At 42.2% G+C, this 24,393-nt stretch overlaps 1 protein-coding gene across 1 annotated transcript in view; it reads left to right on the top strand.

Annotated features, from left to right (window-relative positions):
* CCDC141 (coiled-coil domain containing 141) overlaps positions 1–24,393 on the top strand; it is a 202,317-nt gene that overhangs the window by 167,402 nt on the left and 10,522 nt on the right. Inside the window, exons 18-22 of the mRNA XM_062188558.1 lie at positions 9,069–9,209; positions 10,187–10,381; positions 12,058–12,241; positions 14,868–14,980; positions 20,103–20,219. Of these exons, the coding sequence (XP_062044542.1) occupies positions 9,069–9,209; positions 10,187–10,381; positions 12,058–12,241; positions 14,868–14,980; positions 20,103–20,219 (750 nt within the window). The remainder of the gene's footprint in view (positions 1–9,068; positions 9,210–10,186; positions 10,382–12,057; positions 12,242–14,867; positions 14,981–20,102; positions 20,220–24,393) is intronic.

The raw sequence follows: 24,393 nt of genomic DNA, 5'->3' as shown, positions 1-24,393 counted from the left end.
TGCTCGTATTTGGTGGTTTGATGTTTGCTTCCCTTCCCCTGTCCCCTCTCAAACGCTGTTGGCAGTCATTTGCTTGAGTGGATCCAGTCTTCCAGGGCACAGAGGAGAGGGTGACACTGGCCCGCAGCAGCCAGCTCCAGCCTGCTGAGATTCTATTTAAGTACCATTGACTCACGGTGAAGGGGGCGCGGGGGGCAGGGGAGCAGGCTCTTTGCTTCCGAGGCTACAAACTCTTATCTCCCAAGTCGAGTGTTTGGCTTCATGTAGACTTACGCTGAGTGGCTTTTCTGGGTAGAGAACTCCTGGAGAAAAAGAAAGAACACATAGAAGTGCTCTTCTACCTGCGTGCACCCCTTGGGCACAGCTCCACCTCCTTCCCCCTCCGCTGTAAACAGCTCCAGCCCCTGGACGTTCACCGAGCCACAGCCACCAGCTGTCACTACCTAGCCTTTTTATTCCAAGGCTTCCTGTCCTGGAGAAACAAACGCAGACAGAACAGGTCTTAATTCTTGACTGGGCGTTGATAGCAGAGCTCAAGAGTACCCACGATTTCAGAGTTAGTTCCATTTCAAGCAATGTGTTATGAGTGCGTCACGCAGTAGGTCCACAGGAAAGGGAGCGGTAGAAAAGGAGGTGGGAGACTTTCTTGAACTTTCTGTTCAGGCCCAGTTTACATAATCTGGGCCTGGCAAATACCAGATGTTATCACACAGTGCTAAGGCATGGGCTAACGTATGGGTGACCAAGCTTGAACAGTGTTCTCGCTTGACGCTCCCCTTCCCACAGGCCTGCCTTTTGGGGGGCCCCCAGGCTGGTGCAGGTGGGAACTCTCCTGGAAAGGAAGTGCGAGAGGAAGAGAGTAGGGCTGGCCACTTGGATTTTGCTCGCCAGGCTGGAGGCAGGACTGAAGGGCTGGGGACGACTCTGGTGTTAGCAGTGTGCTGCAGGGGTGTAGAGGTTCTGCTGGGGGAGTCACGCTGGGCTGGAGCCGTGTGAACTTCTTCAGGGTCGGACCCGCGGCGTAGAGCCCTGTGTGTAGAAAGGCCTTTCCTGACTCCAGTCCCACAGCTGACACTGCCATCAGGTCTTGTTCAAGAAAATAATCAAAGTGCTTTAGTTTCCCCAAGTCTATAAAACTTGGGTTTATGACGACGGAAACACTTTTTTTTTAAATAATCTTTCCCCGGAGTGATCAGATATCTGTTTCCTCCTCTCCTCCTTCCGTCCCTCCTCCTCCTGCACTTGCACCTCGTCCTCCCTCCTTTTGTGTACCTTTGTCTTGCCAGTCATCTCTCTCCCTGCAGCGATGGTCCAACTCTGTATTTACTGGAAGCCCAAGTGGAGCAGGCTAAGGGTTACTCCCGGCCCCCTGTGGCGCAGTGCCATCTCTCTGAATAGCTATTGCATTTGTAGAGCTGGGTCTCCCTGTGCAGGCCCTTCTAGCAGAAATTCTATTTACAGGGGCAGCCTCATGATGAACTTGTGCTTGGAGCCAGCCAGCCAGAGTGACAAATGTCCCTTCCAGGCATGGTAGGAACACCCCAGGATTGTCTGTACTGCATCAAGGCAACCAGATACATACAGATTTGATTTAGGGCTCGTATCATTTTAACATGCTCTTAAATACTAAGAGAATTTGCCTTCCCATTTGCTTCTATCTCAAACCCAACGAATCTTTGCTGAAAGATACAGTTTCACATTTATAAGACCTTTGCCGACCTTGGATCTTTTTTACCTTTCCTTCTTTTGGTAGAGATATAGTGGACATGTCAGATTGTACTCTCCACACCCTGGACTGTTCAACCACAAGCCCAAGAAAAAATCATCAGAAAGAGTATTTTTGGTGCCCCTTAATAAAACAGAGAAGTGTTGCATTCTAGTTTATGATGTAAATATCAGAGTACAAACAAACATAAGTTTCCACAGTGGTAAGAATAGTTGACATCTAGATATTAATAGTTATAGTATCATTATTAGTGTTAAAATATTGTATAAATTATTCAAATATTATGTAAAACTAAATATGATATGTTACACTAAGTATTTTTCCATATAGGAAAATAGCATCAGATACCTTGCCAGGAAATGAGACCAAGTGTAACATTTGATTTTTAAAATTTATTTAAACACTTTGTTCTGCTTCCAATATGCTTGAAGTATTTCTTTAAAGATCACAGACTCTGAGCTGCAATAGACTTTGAAGAATTGTGATTCAACATCTTCATTTTTTTTTATTAGGAATGGGTGTATGCACATGATTCTCGTTTGAAAAATGTGCTGAGGAATACAGAGTTCCTGCTCTTAGGATTCCAGGGCGTCAGCTTTGAGCCAGAGACTCATTGGTTGGGCACTGACACACTTGTCATTTGCTAAACTCAGAATTCATCGTTCAGATAATGTTGTAGTCCCATTCAACCCTGATCTAATTTTAGATGTATTCTTTACCTATGCCTTCTTCTTCCATCCCTATTCTCTGTTTTGAGAGTTGTTTTAAAATTTCCTTCTTTATGTGGGAGAGTAAGAGAGCATGCGCACTCCCACCGCTGTTTCGCTCCCACAACAGTAGGGTCTGGTCAGGCCAAAGCTAGGAGCCAGGAATTCAGGCCAGGCCTGTGTGAGTGGCAAGGACCAAACTACTTGAGCCATCACTGGCTGCCTCCCAAAGTGCATATTAGTAGACACTGGAATCAGGAGCAGAGTCGGGACCTGAACCCAGGCACTGTGACATGGGATGCAAGAATCATAGCAGCTTAACTGCTAGGCATAACATATGCCCCCAGATAAGATTTCATTGTGATTTGATATAGCAGAACATTTCATTTTGTTATTTCAACAAAAATATCCTTTTTGACTATGCCATAGCTAACAATGTGATTTTGACTGCATTGAAGGGCTTTAGAGAAGAACACAATACCTGCAGAAAAAATAAAATAGCTAGAAATGTGCTTTTTTTCATGGGCCATGATGTTCCTTAAAACAATGAAAAATGATTTCATGCCTTGATTATTTTCAAGTAAAGAATATTCTAAAGCTTCATTCTAGGAAGCAGAAAATTGTAAAAGCTCATTTTCCCCCCATGTCTACCTACTAGAGAACACAGCTATTAGACTGCTAGATTTTTTGGAATTTTTCTACCTATTTCACACAAAGATATATTTTTAATGCATGAATGTTGAATATCTCTGTACATTTTCTTGCTTAGCTCTATAAGTTGTTTTTACCCAAAGTGTTATACACATTATTTTCTGGCATATTCCAAGACTGAAGGACATAGTAAGTTACTCATTCTTTACACATCTACATTTAAAAATATAATAAGTTAATATTGAGCACCTTTTCTTTCAAACTGGCCCAAAAATGACCTTTTTATTTTCATGATGTTAATGAAAATTTGTAAATAGAGGCTCTTCTCATGAGTCACAAGCAATACTTTGCTGGAAAGAATAGTAATGACAGAATCAGGTCAGTATCCAATTTCCAAAATAAGTTTTCCACACAGAGACTCTCAGATAATTGTGTTCTTTTACCCCTCAATTTTCCACTGCAACACCATCTTGTCCATGAGCAAGTCAGCTGAAATGGACGTAGCATATACAGTCCATACTTTGGCCATATGTTCAAGTGGCACCAATTCTGTTTGGTCGGTTTAGGTAAACCACTCACCTGAGTTGCAGAAATACATGTCAGATTAGAAGCAGTAAATTAGAATAGAGGGATGGGGCCACTGTAGACACCTACACAATTAATAAACTTAAAATTGCCTGACGTCGTGTGGCACTTTGCCACTGACAGAATGACTGTGGACAGCCACCCGCTGGCAGGAAGAGGGGCAGAGTTTATAGAAAGGTCAAAATACTCAATAGGGGAGCTTGATGGTGTAGGACAGACAATAATTACTTTCCAAATTTTACTCTGAGTTTATCATGTCAAAAAAAAAAAAGTCTACATTATCTTGCTTCAACAAATGTCGTTGGTGCAGGGCATTTAGCCTAATGGTTACAAAATTGGTTAAGAGGCCCCTGTTCCGTATTGGAATACCCTGGTCTGATGCCTGGCTCTGGTTCCTGACTCCGACTTCTTGCTGATGATGAAGCTGAGAGGCAATGATAATGGCTTAGGCAACTGGGTTCCTGCCACCTACACGGGAGACCTGGGTTGAGTTCCCAACTCCTGGTACCTGGCCATCATGGGCATTTGGGAAGTGAATCAGCAGATGGGAGTGCTCTCTCTCTCTATCAGTGTCACAAATAGACAGATAGATAAATGTCTCTAATGGAGAGACACCATCCCAGGCCGTAAGAACACAGATGTCCTCAGGGATCTTGAGTCCAGTGAGAATCAAATCCCAGGGACGTCATAGACAGAGGCCCTCAGTAACCAGGGCTCCATCCTGGGTTTCTTGGGAAAAAGGACAGGAAAGATTATAATCTGTTCTGGGGACATCCGTCTTATAGCACTAAAATCTCTTAAAATTTCTGTGTTGATATCTGCAAAATAACTATGATTTTCTTGAAGGATATAGAAAGCTGAAGTTTAACATGTCCGGAAAACAAAATTTCACAATGTATTGGAAGACATAAAACAGAGGCATGGATCAGATTCTTTTTTTGGTTAAAGATTTATTTTATTCATTTGAAAGACAGGGTTACAGAGAGAGGTAGAGACAGAGAGAGAGAGAGAGAGAGAGAGAAAGAGAGAGAGTCTTCCATCCACTGGTTCACTCCCCAAATGGCCACAACAGTGGAGCTGAGCTGATCCGAAGCCAGGAACCAGAAGCTTCTTCTGGGTTTCCCACATGTGTTCAGGGGCCCAAGAACTTGGACCATCTTCCGCTGCTTTCCCAGGTGCATTAGCAGGGAGCTTGATTGGAAATGGAGCAGCTGAGACTCAAACTGGTGCCCATATGGCACTGTAGGCCAAGGTTTTAACCCACTGAGCCGCAGCATTGGCTCCCAGATAAGATCTTTCAATGAGACCTGCTGCCATCTCCAATTCAAGATAGAGCCACTGTCTTCTCTTCCCAAGTTGCCCACTTTCTGTAGCTCCGTGGCCTGCAGCACAGGAAGACAGTGGTATGAGTGCAGAATGGAAGAAGGCCAGGGAACTTGGTCCTGAAGGGGCCTTTTACCTTTAATAATGGTGACAAGTAAGTTGGGTTGAATTTTGAGTCGTTCAGTCTTTTCCTCTCAAATGCAAGCATCCCTGTTAGAGCTTTCTGTTCCTGAAAATGAGCAGCAGAAGGCTGTTTTTTTTTTTTTTCCCCCAGAGTGGCTGATAAAAGAAGCAGACATTGAGAGAAATGAAAATTGATGACTTGCTTTGTAGTTTTGCGCCCAGCCAAATGGGTGCCACAGTTCTAAGGAAAGGATCGAAAAACCAGGCATTTCTTCCCCTTTAAAATGTCCCATGTTCCTTTCACACTTGGCCCTGCCAGCCACAAACTTAACAAATACATTCTTGTGCCAAAGCTGCCTCAACTGGCTTAGTCAAGGCTAAAAATAGCAAGCCAGCCTCGCTCGTCAACAGCCCCTTTCCCTCCAATGCTTCTCAGAGTAGCTTCGGTCATGTCTCACTTTGAGAGGGGCCTTGGCTTAAGGCATGCTGGGAACTGTGGCAAAGAGGGTCGTTCTGTAGCTTCAGAAGAACTGCAGTTTCTACATCTTAGTCACTTTTTGTCCAATTATAGCTATTTTGACATTGCTTATTCCATAGCAAATATAGAAGAGCTGAGCAAGACAAAAGACAGGAAAAATCATATCTCCAGGTTTCCCGAGACTTTAGAAATGTCATTAATATGAACTATAAGATTTGTGATAAGGTAAAGCTTTTCCCACCCCAAGCCGTGGGTGTTTTTTTCTGCTTATGTGTGGAGGTTGAGCAGTTGTCCTAGCCGTCCCCACCATTCCCCATTGTTGACAAGTAACTAAAGTTAGAAACAGCTGCATGGACAATGATAGCACAGCCAAGCAACCATAGCACTCGGCTCCCTTAAACATATGGCACAGTTATGCGGGGATTAGATGGGAACATAAGTTTTCAGATTGGAATGTGCGGGTAGGAAACGCGGGGCCGGGCCTTTCAGGTGCCGAAGGAAGTTCGTGCAGGCTGCCCTCCACTCGTATCCGCAGTGGTCCTGAGTCCCACTTGGAAACGACACGGGGGGTTAGAGTTTTACAGGGATGTCCAGAGGACTCGAAGAGCGAGATGCCAACAGCGGTGTCAGGGAGCTCGTGTGTCAGAAAGAAGCTGACGCCGTCTCACATACCCCTGTTGTCATGAGCCTTCTCCGGCCTTGTAAGTCATCTGCAGTGACAGTGCGCACTCTGAAGCAAACAGAACCACACTCACCGGCCGGTGCTCTGACACTGCGTAAACCAAGCTCACCTGAACCCTTGTGCTGTAGAATTAGGCGGTAAGGCTCCGCCTTTCTCCATTCCTCGTGGAGTGTTTCAACAGGCTTTTGAGAGTTCCCATGAAGCAAATGAAAGCCAGCGGTTTACCAGCTTCACGATAGACACCCCCCCCCCCCCTTTAGACTGAAACCTGCAACGTCAGTCATGCCTAAGTAAATCAAAGTAAGAACGTGCAGTTGTATTTTCCAGGGGCTACGTGTCCATGATAGGACTTGTTTTCTCTTCCTTTCTTTTATTTTTAATTGTGGTAAAATGCACGTACCCCAAAACTGACCGCCTTAACAACTTCATGTGTATGCTTCAGTGGTATTTCATATAGACACACTGTTGTGCAGTCAGCACCACTACCCGGCTACAGACCTCTTTCATCACACCAGACGGACACTCAGTACTCACTAAGCAATAACTTGATATGGGGGACGGGTTTTAAAACAGTTTCTGATTTACTCACAAGTGGTACTCACTGCATCTTGTTGCGGATTATGACTTTAGGGGACCTATTCACATAAGACTTGGCAAGGTCTTATGTGAGGAACTAAATATGTGATTTTTAAATTTCTCAATCCTATGAGAAATTAAAATTATTTATCCTCTTTACTAAAAATCAGACACTGAATGTCATTAGAATGCAAATATTAATTATTTCATAAATATACCAACTGAGTATCATCTTTTAAGGAGTTTCCTGAGTTCTAATAGAATTTTTTATTTTAAAATTTTTTAAAAGATTTATTCATTTGAAAGAGTCATGGAAGTAGAGACAGACAGAGGTCTTCCATCTGCTGGTTCATTCCCCAAATGGCTGCAACGGCCAGAGCTGAGCTGATCCAAAGCCAGGAGCCAGGAACTTCTTCTGGGTCTTCCACATGGGTGCAGGGGCCCAACGACTTAGCCATCCTCTGCTGCTTTCCCAGGTGCATTAGCAGGAAGCTGGATTAAAAGAGAAGCAGCCAGGACTCAAAGCGGCACCCATATGGGATGCTGGCACTGCAAGCCGGGCTTTAACCCTCTGTGCCACTGTGCCGGCCCCTTAATTTTTAGATTTTAAACTATAGCCCTTTCCACTCCTTTTGAAAATTTCTGGTTTATCAACTAAGATGGTTTATGTGGTCTCTGTTCTTCATTTAGTGTGTAGATGAAAACTATTGTTCAGCAATTTCATTTATTATATAAAATAACATTGATTAACTGAGTTAGATGCAAAAATTGCAAGAGGGTAATAATTACTGTGTATGCAAGTCTTCTAATGTTTTACCAGTGATCATCTCCCAGAAGGTCAAGGTGTTATTCTTACCAGGAGCATTTTGAGAAAGCACACATTTTCTTGGGCAGGTCTACTTTCCTGTATTAGAAGTCTAAAATCCAGAGTGTGTATGGCCTTTACTTCCTCTCAAATAATTTGTTTGCTTGTCATTGAAAAGAGTTTTGATGGTCTTCTGCCTTTCTTGTCATAGCTCAGAGTTATCAACCATGATGTTCACTCTTGCTGTTAAATGCCTCTTTATAATCTAAGGTTTATGTTTTCTGTGGACTTCTCTTTGCCTATAATGCAAAGAGAGTTGCCTGTCAATACGCTTATCCTCCTTGAATATAGAGAAGGGAAGAGATAGTGATGTGTTTCATGGAATTGCATTGCTTAGAATTTGGATGCATTGCTAAAGTTGAACTGTTCTTAAGACTGTCATAATCAGACCTTATTCACAATGTAAAGCCAGGCACTCTGTTTATATACAAGCTACTCATCATTGCCAACAACTCTCACTCTACACTTTTGTTGTTGAAGGACTTCTCCTTTTAATGGCCTATATCCAAGAAGCAAAACTCTTCTGGACATTTCTCATGAAAAATCATTTTTAATTAACAAATTCTTTGCTACTAAATCTCCTATTTGATCTTCTCTTTCATTACACCAATGTCTCAGTGTCAACACTTCACTGGCCTCTTCAATATGAACAGCTCCTTGAACCTTCAATAAATGTATACATGATGTCTGTAAGAGAGTATCTGGACACATGAGGAGATCTGGGACAGATATTAGCACACAGAGAACAGCATCAGTGAGAAGGGGCCAATGTTGTGGCATGGGTGGGTTAAGCTGCCCACTTGTGCCACCATCATCCCTTATCAGAGTACCAATTTGAGTTCTGGCTACTCTGCCTGCAATTCAGCTCATTGCTAATGTACCTGAAAAGGAAGTTAAGGATGGTCCAAGCACTTGAGTCCCTGCCACCCATGTGGGAGACCAGGATGGGGCTCTGGGCTTCTTGCTTTGCCATGGCCCAGTCCTGGCTGTTGTGGCCATTTAGAGGATAAAATGGAAGTGGATGGAAGATCTTTTCAACTCTCTCTGTCACTCTGCCTTTTAAATAAATAAATCATAGTTGTTCAAACTCTGTGTATGATATGTTAGGAATTTTCTTGCTTAGGAGTTACAGGGATGTTTTATAATTCTAATTCCAATTAAAATTATAAAGTATTAAAAATTATAATTACTCATTTGAGAGACACATTTAAATTCACATTACATTTCACTTAGATTTATTTTCTACTGAAACTCTGCATTTTGAAGATTATGAATATTTTGAAGTGTTGATTTATTACAAATGAATATTAGTCCTCATTTTAAGAAAGTTATTTTTCTTTTTTAAACTGCAGCTCAAAGATTCATTCAAAGATATCAAAAAGAAATTCAACAATTTGAAGTTTAATTATACTAAAAAAAATGAAAAAGCTCGAAATCTGAAGACTCTTAAGTATCAAATCCAACAAGTTGATACATATGCCGAAAAAATGCAGGTAATGTGAAAGTACTGTGTGTGTGTGCATGTGCACTTGTACTACTACAATTATTGCAAAATAACTTTGCATTTCAATTCTATGTGTCTAATTTTTTTTTTCTAAATAGGATTGAGACTAAAAGGGCAGTTTACCATTTTTACAACAATTCCATTTTATGTAATATATAATAAGTTGATTTATCTCTTGAGGCAGCTCCAGGATGATTTCTTTCAAACCTACTCAACTTTCCCTCCAACACATATACCTTTTTACCTCCCTCTTCCTGAGCTGGCTGATTCAGGAGCTTATACTGCTCATGTAGTCTCTTGATGATCATATGTACTGGCTAAATGATTTGGATGCCTTTGCAAGGAGACATAGATCTTTTGGAGGACAAATATTTGATATTTTAAAAAGATTTATTTTGTTTATTTAAAGATGGAGTTACAGAGAGGACAGGGGGTGGGAGAGAAATAGAGAGACTTTATATATTCAGGTTCATTCCCCAATGGCAGCAATGGCTGGAACTGGTACAGGCTGAAGCCAGTAGCTAAGAATTCTATCCAGATCTCCCATGTGGGTAGCAGTAGTTCAAGTACTCAGGCCATCTGCTGCTGCTTTCCCAGGCATATTAGCAGGGAGCTGAATTGGAAGTGGAGCAGCCGGGAACCAGCGCTCATATGGGAAGCCACTGTTGTAGGCTGCAGCTAGACCCTTTATGCCACAGCACTGGCTCTCCTAAGCATTTGATTTTGGTTTTATGATCACTGTATTTTTAAAAATTTTTAGATTATCATTCTCAAAATCTGGAGAAGACCCTGTTACATAATATAAATTTCCCGTGAATTGTTAGAGTGCTGAATTAAAAGAGCTGTAAGAAAATCTGCCATTTCCAAGCCACATTTGTGGCGAAAGCTACAAAAAAAATTTTTTAAATGTTTTTCTTTCACTAATATCACAAAAATTGAATGCTGTTTTAAAACTCTTTTGTACAGGTTTTGAAAAGGAAAATAGAGAAAGTTGGTAATAGAATTTCTGATACATTCTTGAATTATCCAAGTAACAAAGTTAATGTCCTTTTGGAAGCCATGAAGGATTTGCAAAAACATGTGGATGACTTTGACAAAGTTGTTACAGATTACAAAAGGAATTTGGACCTGACTGAGCATCTTCAGGAAATAATAGAAGAGGTATCTCGTAATGCTATTCTCTTTGTAATTTATTCTTAAGATTTATTTTATTTATATGAAAGGCAGAGTTACAGAGTGAGTGAGTGAGAGAGAGAGAGAGGGGTCTTCCATCTGTGATTCATTCCCCAAATGGCTACAAAAGCCAAGGCTGGACCAGGCTAAAACCAGGAGCCAGGAGTTTCATCCAGGTCTCCCATGTGAATACAGGAGCCCGAGCACCTGAGCCGTCTTCCGCTGCTTTCCCAAGTGTACTAGCAGGAAGCTGGATCGGAAGTGGAGCAGCCAGGCCTGAAACCAGGCCCCTTGTGAGATGCCAGGGCCATCCATAGGCAGAGGCTTACCCCGCAACACCACAGTGCTGGCCCCTCTTTTTATAAGGTTTTAAAAAATTATTTTTCTATTTTAAGACTGATGCATTAGCTACTACTGTCATTAATTCTGTGACTCATACTCCTTTTCCTGATTATTTCCATGAGATATTTTCCTAAAGTAGAATTGCTGGAGCAAAAGCAGCCAGTGGTTATAAGGTTTCCTTTATTATGTTTACCAATTTCTCTTCATAAAGGTTTCACCAAGTTACTTTAACCAGCAGTGTATGAGAGTGCACGTTTCTCCATAATCTCATCAATTCAAGATATTTAACCATTACGAAATTATGTTAATTACTGGTCATCTGTTTAAAATAATCAAAATGGTTTGTTTACTTCACAGAAGTTGAAACTATTTAGGGAAGTGACACTGTGGTTTATGAAGTACAGAAAGTTATTGTTGGTGTTATTTTTATTATTGTCAAGAGCATGCATTATATGTATGCATAAAATATGCAGAAGTTGCCAAATGAGAGTTATCTCATGCTTCATAGGGAAGACCTCCTGCACTTAAAGTTCTTGAATGTTCCTAGTTGTCCGCTGTTCTGAGGCACACAGTGTCTAACAGAGTTGAGTTTTTAGGTTAAACTCCACTCTGGGGAGGTGAGCCGATCATTCCTCTGCTTCGGACCTGTAGGTCTGCTGTGGCTCTGTGGCACTTGTTTAGAACCAGCTCCTAACAGGGCCTTGTGTCTCTGTTTCTCACCCGGCGTAAGTGCTTTGAGCCTGGCTCAGACATTCCTCCATCACAGACCTTTATTTTCAGTTCGGACATATGACTGAATGCCGTCTGTTTAAAAAGGTGACACACTGTTTGTGGATGATATTTCCTTCATCCACAATCTGAGTCTCATTTTCAGAAGAGATTGTATTAGAGAATCAGGCAATACTTTACTCATGTATTATTGATGAGAATATTGTATCAACTCATTATGCTGCATTTCGAGTGCTTTGGCTTTTTTCTTTTCATTTTGGGTTCCATTTAGGACCAAATGCTTTTTTTATGTTACTTGTACTTGCAGTTGTCCTCTTAGGGATTATATTTTAGGCAAACCTAAGAAGGTAGGAGAATCAAACATATTTCCCTACATTTCTTATTTCTGCCTCTACTATCCATGTCTAAAAGTATATGTTCATGATTTTTCCTTATTCTAACTTAGAATAAAGTTAGAATAGAAATAGAATAGAAAGTTTGAAGCCCTTGGGAACATAAATTTGAGGAAGTTAAGTGTAACACTCTGCTGGCTAAAATTAACTTTAGAAGGATGGCGGCTCTTGAATCTGTGCTTTGTCTCATTGTCAATTTAGTGTCACTTTTGGTATGAAGACGCAAGTGCCACGATTGTGAGAGTTGGAAAATATTCTGCAGAGTGCAAGACGAAGGAAGCCGTGGAAATTCTCCACCAGCAGTTCCAGAAGTTTATCACACCCTCGGTGCCGCAGCAAGAGCAGAGGCTCCGGGAAGTCGCCGACCTTGCTCAGCGCTTGTATGGTGAGCTCTCGCCTAAGGTGGCCAGCGATTTGCCATTGAGCAAATCCATAGGGAACCTAATTCAAGACAGGCAGAGCAGCAAGCCTTCGGGTCCTCACTCAACAACCTAAACAGGGAGCAGGCTCAGGGGAAAGAGCCTGCAGACAGCAAAAGCAAACCCTGGGGACCAGGTGGAAATCACACCGCAGGAGGTTAAGCCCTATTGACTTAGCCACCCTGAAACATCCTCTTTCCCCTTTCTGTTTCCTGCCCTTCCTGCTGTTCATCTCCAGGGCAGTAAAACCAGAGCGGTACTCAACTTATATAGACAAAAATAGTAATAATAAAATAAATCAAACCGAATTTCCCACCAGAATGATTCCTTGAAAAAACATTGAAATCCTGCAATACTTCACACTGGCACGAAGCTGAGACTGATGTCTGCGGCCCCCTCCTGCATAGGAGGGTTTGGCTCACAGATTTGAGAGACAGCTGGACGATGTCCCTTGCCTTCCTCTTACTGTGGCACCAGTGGGAAGCCTCAACTCATCATCTCCCGTCTGCTTCCCTGTCCCCTGTGATTAGGGGAGAGGGTACCGATGTCAGCCTCAGAGGCCTCCTTTCGGAGAGAGGACCCCACGTAAGATGGCCCTGGGTGACGAGCAGCCTCGAGGGCTCTGAGGAATCAGTGCCGTGAATCCCCTGCTGTCCATCCTCTGAGACCGAGTCGTTCCCAGTGACCAGGCAAATGCAGCCCAGAAAGAGGACAGCAGCGGGTGGCATGGCCTGCTGTTTGGGGGCTGCCTGCAGCTGCTGCTGGCTGTTTTCTTTTATAACATGAAGCCCTGTCTATGGACAGCCATAAAACTTTGACGAATGATGGCTCTCATGCCACGAATATTAAATTATTGAGTGAATTACTCATGATTTTCTAAGGAAAAGGGTAGAAACATACAAGTAGTAAAATATATTAGAGCTGGCATTGGAGTGTAGTGCATACAGCTGCTGCCTGCAAGGCCGGCATCCCATATGGGCACCTGTTCCAGACCCCGGATGCTCCATTTCTGATCCAGCTCTTTACTAATGGACCTGGGAAAGCATCAGAAGATGGCCCAAGTGCTTGGAACCTTGCACCCAAGTGGCTGTTGCAGCCATTTGAGGAGTGAACCAGCAGATAGAAGGTTCTCTCTCTCTCTCTCTCTCTCTCTCTCTCTCTCCCTCTCCTCACTCCATCCTTCCTTCCCTCTCTGTAGCCTTGACTTTAATTAATTAATTAATTATTCAAGAAATAATAAAATATAGATGGAAAATTACTAAGAACTACTGTGACATCTCCTTGTTTTACTCTAAGTGCACTAAAAACCATTGGAGCCTCCCACTCTGCTCCCATGGCACTGTGTATGTTTCATTCTCTTACTGTGTTTTCACACTGTAGTGTGAACCCTTGTTTATTTGTTTTCTCCACTGCAGGCAAGCTAAATATATCTCATCACTGTACCGCAGTGCCTGTTCCATTTCAGAGCATGACAAGTCCTCACAAAGATCCCGTAATTTCCCTCTCATCATACATGATCCTGTATCCTCCTCTGTACTCCTGGCTGGTATCACCAGCTGATGTGTTATATGAGTATAATCATGTCTGTTGTCTGGCTTTCCTTACCAGAGTATACACTCACAGAAAGAAACAATAGTGCCTGTTAGTTTACTGCTTCATGGCACATGCTAAGTGCCTACTAATATGTGATGAACAAATGGCTTATTGAATGCATAATTTGATTGAATACATGAATGGCATGAGTCTGCATTTGCTCCGTATGAAAACCACAGTATATTTTTCAAAATTTCCATAAAGTAGGTACTTTAGAATATTACATCAACTCTCACTGACCATTCAAGCATTACTAAATCCCAAATTTTAATGCAAATCATTTATCTCAAAAAATATTTTGAGTATCTATTATGAAGACCTGCAGTTGACATAAAGACAAGTGAGACTTAATAGAATGCATTCAAGAAATCATAGGTTAGGCCTAAAAGTCATGATACGTTGAATGGAGTGAGAAAGCATGAAATGTGTTTGCTAGGGCTGCCGTACCAAACACCATTGACTGGATGGCCTCAGCAACAGAGTTTTGAGTCCTAGGGATTGGGACTTGTACATATGAGTTGGGATGTGAGGGATGACACGTTTCAGCCATAGTGTTGTGTACTACAGCTGGGCCTAGGCTGAAGAGTCAGATTGTGCTGGGTTTGAATCTTCATTCCTTCAATTACTGTTTGAGTCAAAATCTCTTCTAGAAGCCTCTGGCCCCTCATTTGTAGCCACAAATGAGGACCAGCAGACTACAGGACTACATAGATGAGCAACGGGATGACTGAGGATTGCATTAGAAAATGCTCTTGAAGTGTTTAGTCATAGGCAAATAATAAGCTCTTACTCCATGGGAGCTATTTGTGTTACTATCCAGCAGAGAGACAGAAAATCCAGTTGGGAAAGATTAAGAACGTTTTCACAGAGATTTGATATTTGAAGTAGACCTAGCACAGGAGGTAGGGTTTTGGTGACAAAAATATAAAGTAAGGGCTCTTTGTTTTTCCTGTTAAGGATTTGACACTTAAAAATAGTTTTATCCTTTCTCCTGCCCAGGCATGGAAGAAGGGCAGAAATATGCTGAGAAAATTGTGGCAAAACACAAAGAGCTTCTTGAGTCTGTTGGTGAATTATGTGGGTCTCTGACAGAGCTTGAAGAAAAACTGAAGGTAATTTCTTCTTCCTAGAATATGCATTTTCAAGTGATATAAATAAAAAATGTGTTGATCCAGTGTCTTCTGGTGGGCAGATATTCTGATAGAAATTCTCGAGGCACATAATGTACACATTTGTTTTGCTGCTTTCTAACCTAATTATTGGGGTGTTTCTCATAATTAATTCTGTTTCTTTCCCATCACTGCAGAGAAAACTATTGCTGGGAATGAGGGCTAAACACAATGAAGGTATCTGACTTCCATTTTCATGGATCATATCCTGAAGGCTAAATGTGTGCCATTAGAGCCCCAGTGAAGTCTGTCTCAAGTAGCCTCAGGTTTTTGTTCATAAATAATAGATGTAATCTTTTCCCCTCCATCTTATGACACCAGAGAAAAGAAAATGAATCTTCTGGTGTTATAGTCATTGAACATTTAGCTTCCTGGGAGTATTAAACCAATCATTATCACCTTCCACGGAATAAAACATAGATGGAAAAAACATCGAGAAAATGCTTATGTGTCTGTCTAGCGAAATGCAGCTAGAGGAGAAATGCACACGTTGTTTTGTCTACGTCGTGTTAAAAACTGGCTTGATTAATGTTGTTATTACAACTGACTGAAAGAACTGGTGACTTAGGTTGGGAGAATTGCAAGGTAAATCAGAGCAGGAGCTCTAAAGCAAAGCACGGCTGTATGGGAACAGCACCTCCTCAAATTGTTAGACATTTGACTTTGGGTAACTTGCTAACATCCCCAGAGTCATATTCCTGGCCTACAACATGGAGTACTGGGTAGTCCTGAGGATTTCAGATGAAGACACCTAAGGTTTTGTTGTGATCCTGATGGTTATAGCGGTTTTGCCCTCCAGAGCGGAATTAAATTTGTGTCTATCAACCATTATTTTTTTTAACTTTTATTTAATGAATATAAATTTCCAAAGTACAGCTTAAGGATTACAATGGCTTCCCCCCCATAACTTCCATCCCACCCACAACCCTCCCCTTTCCCGCTCCCTCTCCCCTTCCATTCACTTCAAGATTCATTTTCAATTCTCTTTATATACAGAAGATCAGTTTAGCATATATTAAGTAAAGATTTCAACAGTTTGCACCCACATAGCAACATAAAGTGAAAAATACTGTTGGAGTACTAGTTATAGCATTAAATCACAATGTACAGCACATTAAGGACAGAGATCCTACATGGGGAGTAAGTGCACAATGACTCCTATTGTTGACTTAACAAATTGACACTCTTGTTTATGGCATCAGTAATCACCCGAGGCTCTTGTCATGAGTTGCCAAGGCTATGGAAGCCTTTTGAGTTCACCGACTCTGATCATATTTAGACAAGGCCATAGTCAAAGTGGAAGTTCTCTCCTCCCTTCAGAGAAAGGCACCTCCTTCTTTGATGACCTGTTCTTTCCACTGGGATCTCACTCACAGAGATCTTTCATTTAGGTGTTTGTTTTTTTTGTTTTTTTTTTTTGTTTTTGTTTTTGTTTTTTGTTTTTTTTTTTTTTTCCAGAGTGTCTTGGCTTTCCATGCCTAAAATACTCTCATGGGCTTTTCAGCTTCAACCATTATTTTTTCCTGTTTCTGTGTCTGAAACTTGAGGGCCAATTCCATTCCAAGTGTGTGAGTCCTTTAATTAATTGAATGTACAACCAAATTATCCTTTGCCTTTGTGTAAGAACCTGGGGTGAGCTTTGGCATAACAGTTAGTGCACTACCTGGGATGCCTGTGTCCCGTATCCCAGGATCAGGGTTTGAGTCCTGGCTCCGCTCCTGATTCCAGCTTCACAAAATGTGCATCCTGGGAGGCAGCAGGTGATGGTTCCAGTTGTTGGATCCTTGCCACCTGCGTCAGAAATCCAGCTTGAGTTCCTGGCTCCTGGCTTTGGTCTGGCCAGCTTCAGGTGTTGCAAGCATTTGGAGTATGAGCAGGAGATGGGACGTGTCTCTGTCTCTCTGTCTCTGTGCTTTTCAAATAAACAAAAGTCAATAAATACAAATTTTAAAAAAGAAGCTAGATTTTTCAACTTTGCCATTTTAAATAAATAGTACTACACTGAGTATCTTTGTGTGTAGTTTTTTTCTGTATTTTCTATTTTACAAACCTATATATAAATTCTCCAAAACGGATTTGGGAAAATGGTCATGAAATTGTTAAAGTCTCATATATCAAGTTGCTTTCTGTCAATGTCGTGCTGTTGTAATTCCACTGCTGATGTGGGAATGACTCGTATGTCTTGTGTTATCTTTTTCAACATTCATCACTCTCTCCCTGCTTCTACCTCGCCCCCTGAGGACCTGCTGCTGCTCCTGGTCTTCCCGTACAGAAGCTGAGCATCGCTGTTTCCTGTTTTGCATTCTTCCTCATCTGCAACCTCCTTCCCGTTCGTTTTGTACATCTTCGACTGAATGAAATATTCTCTATTCAAACGATACCTGTCTCTAGTTTTCCCTTTCACAGCTATTCTTCCCGAAAACCTGTTTTCAAAGCCTCCCCTCACGTCTTCATTCCCCCCTCCTCCTCCCTGTAGCCAGGGTATTATACTCTTTCTCATTTCCAACCCAGCACTTGGATTCTCTCTCTTTTTTAGAAAGATTTCTTTATTTATTTAGAAAGCCAAGTGTCAGAGACAAAGAAACAGAGATAGGTTCCATCCACTGGTTCACTCCCTGCGTGCCTGCAGCAGTCAGGAACTCCATCCACGTCTCCCAGATGGTTGGCAGGGATTCAGTACTTGGGCCACTGCCTTCCCAGGTGCATTATCAGGGAGTGAGATTGAAAGTGAAGGAGCAGAGACTTGAACCAGAACCCGGATATGGGATGTGGGCGTCCCAAGCTGCAGCGTAACCCACCGTGTCACAATGCGAGCCCTGGATTCTCTTTCATACAAGGTGGGGGTCTCATAATTATACCCCAGTTAGCTAAACGTCTAGCTAAATACTAGATCTGCTAGTATCATTTTATATTTAAAACATTTCAATACAAACTCTTTGTTGCCTGCCAAGAGCAGTTCAGACTCAAAGCTTTCCAATACTCTGAGGCTAATCAACTTTCTAAAACATTGTGCATTCATTGCAGCTTCTTTTTGTCCCATGGGTGTAGTACATTCCCTGGGGTTTCCTACTCCTAAACCTTTACTTTCAGTGTATGACCTGTCTGTGGATCAGAATTGAACCATCTCTGAAAGCCAAATCCAAGCATCGCCTCTTGCATTAGTTGTTCCTTAACTGCCGGCCAGTTAGCCTGATATAAACAATAGCACAGACCCAGGGGCTTATGAACCACCGAAATGTATTTCTCATAGCTCTGGAGCCTGAGAAGTCCAAGGGCAAGGTGCTGGCAGATTCCAGGCCTGATGAGGGTCAGCTTCCTCAATGACGGCATCTTCTCATTCTAACGTCTCCTGGTGGCAGTCTCAGGCCTCTTATAAAGGCACTGATCCCGTGCCCTGATCACCCTCCAAAGGCCCCGCTGCCTAATACCATCGCCTTATGGGTGATGATTTCCACATACGATTTCTGGGCAGACATGAACATCCAGACCATAATGATCCAATACAATTACCATTGCCACCCCAGCCACCCTACTTGGTTGTACTGAAGGAAACAATCTGGCCGTGCTCGGTTTAGTGTCCGACACCATGGTTAGCTCTGACCTTTGCCTTGCAAAGCAGGTTCTTGGGTAAGGGTTTTGGCACATGTAATAAATGCACAAATAATGAGCACAGAGAGGAATTATTCAGTGGCTCAAAAAGGTTTGATTTCAGTGGATTTGGAAAAGGGGGAGGGTCTCTCTGGCAAGAGAAAGGCATCAGTGCTATCTTTACAAGTTACAACAAAAGCTTGTCAATGAATACTTAGCATTTCATACATGTTTGTATGAAAAGAAAAAATGTCTAGTTCTTATGTTTTTAAGGTTGCTATTATGGCTGTATTTCACAGGAGTTATGAAAAACTGGATCTAGCAATCCCTGTCATGGATGAAATGGTGATAAAAATAATTTCTATTTGTATAGTAATTTAAGATTTACATATTTTCATTTATATTATCTCCAGTGATTTCCAAATAACATGGAGGTAGAAATAAGGCAAATGTTGTTTTCATGGCTTTAGAGGTGAAAGAGCAAGTTCAAAGAGAATAAAAGTACTTCACGTGGGCCCTGCAGTCAGTAGTGGTGGATATGGAACTTAAACTTAGATCCAATTCGAAACCCAGCATTCTTTCCATAACAGCTGCCATTTTGGGATTAGATAGCAAATGTGTACTTGGGCCGAGTGACTCATCCAGTAATACGAACCAGGTTTGTCTGAGTTGAGATTGAAAGTCCAATCTCCCGAGTAGTATGTCTCCCTAAGTCCCGTGAGACAGCGTACCCCTGTGCCTTGCTGAACACACCTGCTTCCCTAAGACTTAGACAGTGGCCAGGTTCCCAGCGGCATAGAGAATTATCCGTTGCAGCATAATCACCACCCTCAATTGGAGTGTTCTGCCCCCTGGGGTACACGTGGCTGCTTTCACCTTGACAGCGTGTTCTTGGCCCTCACATTGACTCCACATAGTTTGCAAACCGTCACTACCATCACGACTAAAGCTGGGCCCCAGGAAATGCAGGAATAATTCGCCTTCACCCACTGAGGCATCCAGTGTTCTCAAGGGTCTGCTTTCATTCCTGTCCTGGTGATGTTGCCTTTGTGTTTTCAAGAGGCTCCCGAACACTTTGCGTAGATTCTCTGGACCTTGCGTCTTCTCCACCAGAGACCTTTCACCATCTCTCCCTCATTGCTGCGCCCCAGACTCTCCCACAGGTTTCAACTTCCACGCACAATGACTCCTCTCTCTAGAGAAAGTGCCTGTTGGAGCATCCTATTGCAACGATTCCGTCTTTCCCGATGGGTCTTTGAATGACCAGTTTTCACTGGCAATGAACTTTATCAAAGGAGTGAGGCAAGAAGGGAGCTGTGAACTTGAAGGGATAATGGTAGAAATCACATCACAGGTCTGCATCAGGCTCTTGTGGAAGACATTTGTTGAAGGGTTGCAAGGAGCCACTGTTTTTCTTCCAGGTTTGAGTCTTCCATCTTTGCTGGCCCAGGCTTTCACTAACTGCTTGTTTGTACAGCAGGGAGATGTTTTAAAGATGAACCCATACTTGGAGGACTTCCATGAACATTGCATTGACCTATTAAAGGAGCCAGCAAGAAATAAGCAGACGATGTTCAGTGAAGGAAGGAACAAGGTAAAGAGAGCTCCTTAACCTCAGTTATTCCATATTTCTGCTTTGCCATTTTTTGGTGTCATTGTGCATTGCACACTAAATGGGGCTGGGTGGGAAGTGGAGTCTTGTTTTCCATGTAAATGAAATCGCAGACTGTGAATGCACTGTGCCTTTCCTCCTGCCTTAATCCTGCCTACCCCCAGGTCCTTCTGCCTCCTGCTGCTTCCCTCTGAGTGCCTCCTACTGAGCACCACAACCACAGCTCTTCACAGAGGTCGTGCAAGGGCCATTCAGGCACCATCCTGCGCTCCCAGGCTGCTTCTGTTTCTTCCACCTCTAACTGCCTTTCCTTTCTTTCTTTTCATTTTCTTATTTAAAAAATTTATTTTAAAAGCAGAGAGAGATCTTCCATCCCATTGTTTAGTATTTGATCCAGCTTCAAATTTGCTTCTATTCTGTCACATTGCCAACTTATGACTTTTATTGTTTCACCTATTGTAAAACCTGAGTATATGAAATTAGATTGTATCTTGTTCCCACTGAATCTAATGTGACAGTCCCAGGCACATGCAGTGAAACATAGACTCCACCAGGAATATGCACACTAAAGTATTTAAAGAAATGCTTCAATTAGTCTAAAACTTAGACATTTATAGATTAATTCGCAAAAGCACAAAACCTGCAAGTACAAAATGTTAGTGTGCAGCCTTGTTTCCAAAGCGAGACTGAAATCACAGCATCCTTTTGGGCTTTCGGCATTGGTTGTCCTATCATAGCTGCAGGACAATAAGTAGCTCTTGACTTGTGCTCTGCTAAGTTAGCCTGGCCCCAATGTCTCTCCTGGGGAACTGCAGGAGCAGTAGCACCAACATTATTCTCAACTTTCCTCAGTTGATAAAATGTACGTCTTGTGACATAAGACTTAAAGACAAGCAAACAAAAGCCAAACAAATAAAACCACTCTCTGTTTGTTGTTGCCGTTATTTCATTGAGCAAGATCTATAGTTTCCTGAAGTTCAGGCAGTTCTTATAATTTTATAGGTTCTTTTCTGCAGGTTAAATCTATGTCAAGGTCATCAAATATGATTAAGCAGGTAAATATTGTGGTACGGCCTTGAGCCACTTAAACCCCGGTTCCTTTCTGAGTCAAAGGAAAGCCACCCAACCTTGATCCTCTTGTTCAGGGTTCGTCTTACATCAAATGCTCCTTGGTTACTCTGATTGCTCTCAATCAGGGTTTCGGAATCCCAGCATTATTGGCATATGTGCCAGAAAATTCCATTGCAGGGGTTGTCCTCTGTGTTGTGGAACGTTCATGAGCAGCCCTGGCCTCTCCCCACAAGATGCCAGTAACGCCACCATCCCCTGCAGTTGTGACGGTCAAAAATGTTTACAGACACTGCCAAATAGCCTCTGGGGAGCAAAACCACCCCTGATGGGGAACAAGAACAACAGGTTAAAATGATGAGAAGTAGGAGCCAAGTGTTGTGGCACAGCAACGTAAGCCACTACCTGGGCCACTGGCATCCCATCAAGTCCTGGCTGCTCTGTTGCTGATCCAGCTCCCTGCTAATGCACCTGGAAAAGCAGCAGATGATGGCACAAGTAGGGGACCCAGCTGGAACTCCACACTCCTGGCTTCTGTCTGGTTATTACAGCTATTTGGGGGTGAACAAGATGAGGGGAGATGGGTTTCTCTATCCCTCTTTCCCTCTCTCTGACACTCTGCCTTTCAAAAAAATAAATTTTTATTTTATACCTTTTGAAACCAGTGGTTAGGAATGTTATACTACTATAGTTGTTTTTAAAAAATTATTATTCATTTTAGAATTAGAGTTTCACAGAGAGAGACGGAGAGGCAGAGAGAGAGAGAGAGAGAGGTCTTCTATCCCCAATTGGCTGCAATGGCCAGAGCTGCACTGATCCGAAGCCAGGAACCAGGAGCTTCCTCCAGATCTGCCATGTGGGTGCAGGGGCCAAGAACCTGGGCTGTCTTCCACTGCTTTTTCAGGCCATAGCAGAGAGCTGGATAGGAAGTGGAACAGCTGAGACTCGATCCAGTGCCTATAAGGATGCCAGCACTGCAGGTGGAAGCTTTACCCACTACACCACAGCACTGGCCCCCAAAACTACTATAGTTTTAATGATCTGTGATTACTTTAAAATTTACTGTATATGGGTGAAATGGTTATTTTTCCATTCAATTATTATTTATAGTCACAGTCTATATTCCCACTAAACTATGGTCTTTTTGCTTTTTACTTTTTAAATTTCTTATTTTGTGAGATAGTAAACCTTTTTACTATGATGTTCTCTCAAAAATTAGAAAAAGAAAGGGAGAAATAAGGTGGATATGAGGAAGAGAGGGGAAGGGAGGGAGAGAGGCAGGGAATATCATTATGTTCCTAGAATTGTATCTACAAATCACATTGAATGTGATAAAAACTAATTAAAAAAATATGTTTACTAGGAAAAAACCATACCACATTTTCTTAACTAAGTTTCTGGAAGTTCTAACTCTAATATCATATTATTAGTTTTATTTAATGATCAGCATTTTCCTACATGATGAACCAAACACATTTACTAAAAAATCAAAAGCAAAATTATTACTACCCAAAAAAAAAACAAACTCATATATATTTAGGAAAAGTATTTTTTTTTGCTTTATTTTCTTATTGAAGAAATAAATTGCTTTAAATAAAAAAGCAAGATCTGCTTTCATTGAAAAATCTTTTATTTTAGTATAAGATAAAAAGACAGATAGCTTGTCGATCATTCAGTATAAAAGTGCAGGTCCACAATTAAAGCTGTCAAGGATTCTAGGGGACTGGCGCAGTCAGTACAGACAGCATAATAAGAGGGTGGCAGTAAGCTTCACTTTTAAGCAGCTCAATCCCATTTACCCTCTTATTGTCTGTCTTATTTGTATACAGGTCAGGTGTAATCGTTCCTCAAAACACCATGTGGGCAGATAAGAAGAAGCACCAAATCACTGCTTGTCTGGGAATTCGTGTATTTAATTCCGATACCTTTAAATGATGTTAATCTTCCTAATGAAATTATTAATCAGAAAGTCCAGTTCTTCAAACCCAATACAAGAATAGGATTGTCACAGAGATTTTATCCTGGAGATGGCAAAGTGTTTCTCATTTTTCTGATCCAAAAATGCAGCAGGTGGGATTGGACAATCCAGTACGTGCCGTGTGTACAGCCCTGCTGACAGATTGGTGGTGGTGTTTATCCCACCGTGGGTGCTGAAATGAAATCCACAGTGATATCTGAAGACGCCTGGGGTTCAATGGAGGCACAGAGTATTAAGAAACTCCCCCTAAGCCAGGGAACTCTTTAGTGGAAGCGAGGGTTTGATGCCAATCTTCAGAGCCTTCCCGCTAGAGGAGATTTAGCAATCATCTGATCAAATCTCATTTTACACTTGAGGAGACTGAGGCCAAAGGAGATTAGCTACTTTTTGGTTTCCCCAAATCACACACATGCAGAAGACCCAGTTCTCTGGAGTTTCAGCCACGTCCCTTCTCCACAAGAGCAAAGGGGAGCACATAACATAACTAAGCTGTAAGGATGCTCTGGATCTCCATGCCAAACCTTTCCCTCTCCCCTTTCATCTGTTTACGGGAGGATTAGCAGGGCAGCCCCATGGAAGCAGTTGTATACCAGACAGTGCAGTGGGGTGTTCCCATCAGACCAAGGAGGACAGTCTCTGGTCCTCTGGATCACCTGGCAGGAGGGGAAAGATGCTCTGGAGACACTTGCTCTGGCAATAGTTGAGGAGAAAAAGTGTTCTTTATCACACTTCTCTTCCCGACTCTTTTACCTTGCCCATCCCAAGTATGCAAAGGTACAAAGTCACTTCTTGGCTGTTCGGAGTGCCCTGCTAAAGCCTTCTCTAGAAATCATACATGTTTTGGAAGGTGAGGTTTTGTGGTATTCCTTTTGATTTACCAAATTGGTGGCTCCCCATTCTGTGAATTTTGAGAACTGGTTCTGCCCACCTTGTTGGAGGGATGTTGAATACTGTTACATTCTCCTTTCCACACACTCTGGCCACATGCCAGTGATCGAAAATTCAGCTGATTCTGGGAATCAGTGGAAATGGAGGTTCAGGAATCCTGACAGAGGTAAGACCTGAGGCTATAGTTTCAGGGATCACCAAAAGCTTATTGACCTGTAGATA

The sequence above is a fragment of the Lepus europaeus genome, chromosome 1, assembly GCF_033115175.1.
Source record: "Lepus europaeus isolate LE1 chromosome 1, mLepTim1.pri, whole genome shotgun sequence".
Taxonomy (NCBI): domain Eukaryota; kingdom Metazoa; phylum Chordata; class Mammalia; order Lagomorpha; family Leporidae; genus Lepus; species Lepus europaeus.
The sequence above is the reverse complement of the archived record's forward strand: the minus strand, read 5'-3'. Positions and strand labels throughout refer to the sequence as shown.